At 41.7% G+C, this 7177-nt stretch overlaps 1 protein-coding gene across 5 annotated transcripts in view; it reads left to right on the top strand.

The window, feature by feature from the left end:
• The first annotated feature begins 923 nt into the window (after window positions 1–923).
• The window catches only part of RBL2 (RB transcriptional corepressor like 2), a 46950-nt gene continuing 40696 nt past the window's right edge, over window positions 924–7177 (top strand). For all 5 annotated transcript variants that reach the window (XM_081514442.1, XM_081514441.1, XM_081514440.1 and 2 more), the window contains exons 1-2: window positions 924–1266; window positions 4605–4735. In XM_081514442.1, coding sequence (XP_081370568.1) covers window positions 1027–1266; window positions 4605–4735 — 371 coding nt within the window. In that variant the 5' untranslated portion in view covers window positions 924–1026. The remainder of the gene's footprint in view (window positions 1267–4604; window positions 4736–7177) is intronic.

Raw genomic sequence — 7177 nt, 5'->3', positions numbered from 1 at the left:
GGTTTGATCTCCTCGCAGTCCAAGGGACTCTAAAGAGTCTTCTCCAACACCATAGTTCAAAGCATCAATTATTCGGCGCTCAGCTATCTTTATGGTCCAACTCTCACATTCACACATGACTACTGGAAAAACCATAGCTTTGACTAGATGGACTTTTGTTGCAAAATAATGCTCCTACTTACTATTACTATACCCCTTTATAAACCAAAGAGGACTGGAAATAAAGTGATTCATATAGATTTGAAAAGAGAAAGCAAAGAAAAACGAAGTTTAAACCCACTGGGCAACTGAGAACAGAACAAATATGTCACTTATATGTAAGTGTAAATTCACCCTATGGGGGAAAAATAAATTACCCCTTTTTTAAAAAAATCAAATAATTATTTGAAAGTCTCACATAAAATTAAAACATAGAAAAGGAGAATTCCCTGGCGGTCCACTGTTAGGACTCTGCTTCCATTGAAAGGGGCACTGGTTGGATCCCTGGTGGGGGAAATAAGGTACCACAAACCACTGCAGCTCGGACAAAAAAGAAATATAGGAAACAACTAGAATTTGTAAGAGTGATGCCAAAATTTGAATTTAGGCACACAGGCCCTTACTATTACCTTGATTTTTCAGATTAGGACACGCAGGTGATAAGTATTATTTCTGAGGACACTTTGAACACTAAACCTTCACGTGTCAACGTTTCTTAGATACTTGCTCTTCAGTACAACCCTGCTGAACGGGTCTCCCGATGAAGAGGTACTTGAAATGTACAGAAGTCGGTTTTATTTCAAGCTAAGGGAGAGGACGCGAGATGACTTTTTTTAAAATATGATTTTTGATCCCCGTGGGCCTCCGGCCTGGACTACATTTCCCAGCAGGCGGTGCTCCGAACTACGGGTGCCGACGTGAGGTCCAGCGCCGTTGGCGGCGGCGCAGTCGCCGAGAGGACGGCCGACGGGCGGGCGCTTCGCGGTTTGAATGGCTGCGGGCCCGGGCCCTCGGCTCACCTGAGGACCAGCCGCACAGGTGTACGCTATGCCGTCGGGAGGCGACCAATCGCCGCCGCCCCCGCCTCCCCCTCCGGCGGCGGCGGCCTCAGATGAGGAGGAGGAGGACGATGGCGAGGCGGAGGACGCTGCGCAGCCGGCCCGGTCGCCGGCCCCTCAGACCCAGCAGCGGTTTGACGAGCTGTGCAGCCGCCTGAACATGGACGAGGCGGCGCGGGCCGAGGCCTGGGAGAGCTACCGGAGCATGAGCGAGAGCTACACGCTGGAGGTGCGCCCGGGGGCGGAGACCAGCGGCTTTCGGGGCCTAGCGGTCCCGCCCCGCCGCGGGGGATGGGGGCCCTTCTCTCTCTCTGGCTCGGGCGCCCCGCGGGGGGACCCCCCAGGTCAGCCCCGACTCTCCCGGTCCCCAGCCTGGAGCAGGAAGGGAGTCCTTTCTGCTCACCTTCGTCCTGGAAACCTGGCTTTTGAAACGCCCTTAGTGGTCCTAAAAGTGAACTCTGTTTCGGTGCTCTTCCCTCTCCGGTTCCGAAGGGGGAACAGACTTTGTCCTGAACTAGCACCTAGAGGCTGAGGTCGTGCTGGGGTCTGATTACAAAAATACAGCCATCTGGTTGGCAGACTGGCATTTGTCAGGACCGTACTCAAAAGGGATGGGGGTAGGGGGCTTGCCTGCGTTAGCACTGAAATTAACCCGATTTTAGAGTCTGCGTTTCCTGGCTTCTCCTTAAGTTCTTTGCAAGCTGTACCTAATTGCCTTTGTCCAGGCATTGCCGTTTGAGTAAATGCGTTACGTTTCGGGCTTTGTTTGTGTATTTGTAAACAAAGACGAATCTTCCCGTGAGCGGATGAGACGGGCTTTCTGCCTACCTGGATACTCATATCTGTCTCTAGGAAGTCAGGACTGCGACGATCTTGAGGACCTATTGATCACCCCAGACACTGCACAGGATTCTTAAGAGTCGCTGTCATCTAGACATGTTTTGCCCCTTTCTTCGGACTGGGCTTGCAATTGAGAAAAATGGCCATTCTAGCCAGTGAGGCTCAACTCTGTAGGCACCTCCCCTTTACGGGCCAATGGGAAGTGACACGGAAGTCTGTATTGTTTATCCGCTGTCTGACTGCCCGTGGGAGTGGTATTTAAACTGCGGGCCATATGATTTTCTTAAGTTGTTTAATAGTTTGTGGAAAGAGTAGGGCAAATAGGCGCAGAATGGGAAGGCTAACCGAAGTGTCATTTAACTGTAATACAGTGTTTTTGCCTGTGTGGCACTCACTAAGTTTATTCTTATTTTTTTTTATTCTTGCATTAATAAAATTTTAATTTAGTTACATCTGGGGGGCGGGAAGCTACTAATTTACTGGCTTTAGAACATGACAGACTTTGGTGACTTCGGGCAATTTACTTAACCACTCCAAACTCAGTTTTGTGATATGTCAACTTGAGATATTTGTACCTACTTTATACAGCTGTTCTGAAGGTTAAGTAAGGTAATGTGGAATTTCTGGAGCATAAAGCATTCATGGATAGTGCTTTAGAATTTACAAAGCTCTTCCACATGCTTAGGTGATCTGACTGAATAGGCCATGTTATTGTTTATTTCCTAGTGGTTCCTGTGACAAAAAGAGAAGGACTCTATTTTTGGTGATGGGCATTAAGTGCCTCCAAATAAGCTCTTATTTTGCCCTCAGGGTAACCTTGTAAATTAAATAGAAAAAGCATAATTTTACACTTTTTATGCTTAACTCAACAGTGGTTAAGTCATATGAAGCCCAGGGCTATATAAACAAGTGACAAATAATAGATGGTTAGTAAGTTATATTTTAAAATATGTGTATGATTGCTCAGTTATTTTTTTAAAAGACTTTGATCTCAGATTCTTAGATCAGTTTACCCAATAAGTGAAGGAATACCAGACCATCTGACCTGTCTCTTGAGAAACCTGTATGCAGGTCAGGAAGCAACAGTTAGAACTGGACATGGAACAACAGACTGGTTCCAAATAGGAAAAGGAGTACGTCAAGGCTGTATATTGTCACCCTGCTTATTTAACTTATATGCAGAGTACATCATGAGAAATGCTGGGCTGGAAGAAACACAAGCTGGAATCAAGATTGCCGGGAGAAATATCAATAACCTCAGATATGCAGATGACACCATCCTTATGGCAGAAAGTGAAGAAGAACTAAAGATCATGGCATCAGTGAAAGAGGAGAGTGAAAAAGTTGGCTTAAAGCTCAACGTTCAGAAAACTAAGATCATGGCATCTGGTCCCATCACTTCATGGGAAATAGATGGGGAAACAGTGGAAACAGTGTCAGACTTTATTTTTTGGGGCTCCAAAATCACTGCTGATGGTGATTGCAGCCATGAAATTAAAAGACGCTTACTCCTTGGAAGGAAGGTTATGACCAACCTAAATAGCATATTTAAAAGCAGAGACAGGGACTTCCCTGGTGGTCCAGTGGCTAAGACTCCATGCTCCCAATGCAGGGGGCCCAGATTCGATCCCTGGTCAGGGAACTAGATCCCACATGCCACAACTAAAGATCCTGCATGCCACAATCTGGTGCAGCCAAATAAATAAATTTTTTTTTTTTTTTAAATAAAAGCAGAGACATTACTTTGCCAAAAAAGGTCCATCTAGTCAAGGCTATGGTTTTTCCAGTAGTCATATATGGATGTGAGAGTTGGACGGTGAAGAAAGATGAGCACCGAAGAATTGATGCTTTTGAACTGTAGTGTTGGAGAAGACTCTTGAGAGTCTCTTGGACTGCAAGGAGATCAGTCCTGGCTGTTCATTGGAACGACTGATGTTGAAGCTAAAACTCCAATACTTTGGCCACCTCATCCGAAGAGTTGACTCATTGGAAAAGACCCTGATGCTGGGAAGGATTGGGGGCAGGAGGAGAAGGGGACAACAGAGGATGAGATGGCTGGATGGCATCACCGACTCGATGGACATGGGTTTGGGTAAACTCTGGGAGTTGGTGATGGACAGGGAGGCCAGGCGTGCTGCGATTCATGGGGTCGCGCAAAGAGTTGGACACGACTGAGCAACTGAACTGAACTGAACTGAATCAATATTTATTTTCCAAATACTTGCTGATCACCTGTTCTTTGCCAGACACTCTTATCTAGGTGCTGGGCATAGAGCAGTGCACAAAAACATCAAAATCCCTGCCTTTGTGGAACTAAGTAGTCAGGTATGCTGTAAGATCATGTGGGGTGTCAGTCTCATGGAAGTGTATGGTGGAAAAGAAAATTCATTTGATATTTAATATAGAATACTGGTTATAGACTTTTATCTTTTTATTTCTTGTATTTTCTGTCCTTATTGGGACTTCTAAGGTATATGTTCTGAGAGAGAGAGAACCACATGGAATCCCTATTACCTTTCATGATCTTGAAAGTTGCATCACTTTCATCTGTGCTGTTGGTGGAGCCAGATCAAAGTGAAAGAACAAACTTATACCTCTCCTTGGAAGAATGTGTCATACATTTGCGACAGGAGCATCATTGAAAATGCAGTTTCCCACAAGAATTTTTCAACTGAAATATGTATAGTTCATTAGCTCAAACTCAATTTTCTTTCTTTTTTTTAACAGGGAAATGATCTTCATTGGTTAGCATGCGCCTTATATGTGGCTTGCAGAAAATCTGTGCCAACTGTAAGCAAAGGGACAGTTGAAGGAAACTATGTATCTTTAACTCGAATCCTGAGATGTTCAGAGCAGAGGTAACTATGTTTGAGTTTTTAAAGTGCAACTAATATAAAAACATAGTGACAGTAGGAATTCTCTTTTTCACTTTCTTAGCATTTGTGCCTATGGAATGCTAAATTTAGAAGTTAGGTCATGGTTTTCCTTGCCACATCTAAATTAGTACCCATTATATTTTATTTCTTTGGAGAAAAATATTTAAATTTTAATGTATTTGACACTTAAATGAGGAATTTACTATTAAAGGTTATGACTTACCAATTTGTAATTATTGGGAGAATTCTAAGTAAAGATACTCTAAATTGAAAAGGTAAATATTTTATGGTGTTAAATCTACAACTACATGCACAGGACTGGTGTCTGCTATAAGTAATGTGTAAATACTCAGTTTCCCATTTGGGGGATAAGTAACGCTGTTATAAAATCAGTTAGAGAGAAGGCCAAAGAATGTTTTAAGGAGGAGGCAGAAATTGCTTTTTCTACCTGTTGTGTAATTGAATTGATTATGTTTCATTATTTGGGCACTTTGGGTTAATTTTCTCATGGCTTGTTAAAGGCTGGTGGGAAAAGGATGTTTGGCATTTGGGAGGAAATACCACTGTCAAAACTTAATGGACCTAGTGGTTTAAAAAAATCACTTACTTTAAAATAATTAACAAGAAATGTAATCTTTTAGCTGTAGTCTATTTATTAATCTTGAATTTCATCCTGAGTTACATTTAGGCCTAAGAACAAGAGGCAATTGATAAAGAATTGAACACCATGGCTATAAACCTTAAAAAAGGTGCTAAGTATAATCATTGCAAAGAAGCGAAGTGGAGACAGAGTGATCTAGTTAAATGACAGATAAGGAACTTTAGAAGCAAAGGTCAAATTATGGAATAATCATTATGAACTTTACTAAATGGGGTAGCACAGAGTCGGAAATGACTGAAGCGACTTAGCAGCAGCAGACTAAACTTATCTAATACTTTAACACAAGTAATTTCTCAGACTTCAGTTTTATTTCCATTTCAAAAGTAAGTTTTTAACTTCTTACCTATGGGTTCAGGTTATTTACTTCTCTGCCATAATGGATTAAATGAAATAAAAGCGAAGAGCAGTTTGGGAGAAGATATTTACAGTGTAACAACAGTCAATATCCAGAATTAAATAAAGAACCACTAACAATAGTTAATAATTGACAAATAGCTACTAAAAAATGGGAAAAGTATATGATTTCACAAAAGCCTAAACTCAAGTAGCTAATAGATATAACAAATATGTTCAATCTCACTAGTAATCAAAGAGGCTCAAAGTAAAAATTAGGTATTATTTCATTCTTATCAGATTGGGGAAATTTGGAGTTTCATAATACCATTATGTGGGCTTCCCAAGTGGCACTAGGGGTAAAGTATCCGCCTGCCAATGCAGGAGAGGTAAGAGACGTGGGTTTGATCCCTGGGTCGGGAAGATCCCCTGGGGAAGGGCATGGCAACCCATTCCAGTATTCTTGCCTGGAGAATCCCATGGACAGAGGAGCCTGACGGGCTATCGTCCCCAGGGTCGCACAGAGTTGAACACAGTCGACTGCAACTTAGCATGCACGCACAATACCATTATGCAGGGAAATAGGAATTCTGTATTGCTTATGTACATTAGAGTATAAATTGGCACAGTCACTCTAGTGGGAAATTTGGCAGCAGCCAGTAAAGTTGAAGATGCATATTCTCTGACTCAGCAGTTCTATTTCTTGGGGTAATTCTTAAAGAAATTCCAGTATACATGTATAAAAATGTGTTCATTATAGCATTTTTTGTTACAGAGAAAAATTAGAAGCCTCAGTTTCCATTGGCTGTGTAGTAAATGCAAAAAATAGTAGTTCATATGGAGGAATATTTTTAGCCATTAAAATGAATGAATTCGATCTATCCATATCAACATTAATCTCATAAACATTATTGAATGGGGAATTCTCTGATGGTTCAGTGGTTAAGACTTCACCTCTCACTGCAGGGGGTGTGAATTTGATAGGGAACTAGGATCCCACATGTTGCAGGACAAGGCCAAAAAACAAACAAAAAGCCATTATTGAATGGAAAAGTAAGTTATAGAATGCTACCTACAGTATACTATTTATATAAAATTTTAAAATCAGACATACAAAAGATACTGTTGCTGGGTACATATATAACCACATAGTAAGTATAAAAACTTGGATGAGAAGGACTCAGACTGTAGAATGATGGTTATCTTTGGGGGAGAAGAGTGAGAAATAGGATTGGGGAAGAGTACAAATGGGAACTTTGACCGTTTCTATAGAATCTGAAGCAAACGTCAAAATTTATGTGATACGTTAATATCCGTTGAATCAGTTGGTACGTGAATGTTGGTTTTGTTCTCTGGTTACTTACTTATTTTACAGTGTTGATGTGCATTTCATAATTAAAAAAAACTTTAATCTCAGAAAAAGAGGTTAG

This window comes from Giraffa tippelskirchi, chromosome 7, assembly GCF_054371585.1.
Source record: "Giraffa tippelskirchi isolate mGirTip1 chromosome 7, T2T-mGirTip1v1.2.pri, whole genome shotgun sequence".
Lineage (NCBI taxonomy): Eukaryota > Metazoa > Chordata > Mammalia > Artiodactyla > Giraffidae > Giraffa > Giraffa tippelskirchi.
This window is presented reverse-complemented; position numbering and strand designations above follow the sequence as displayed.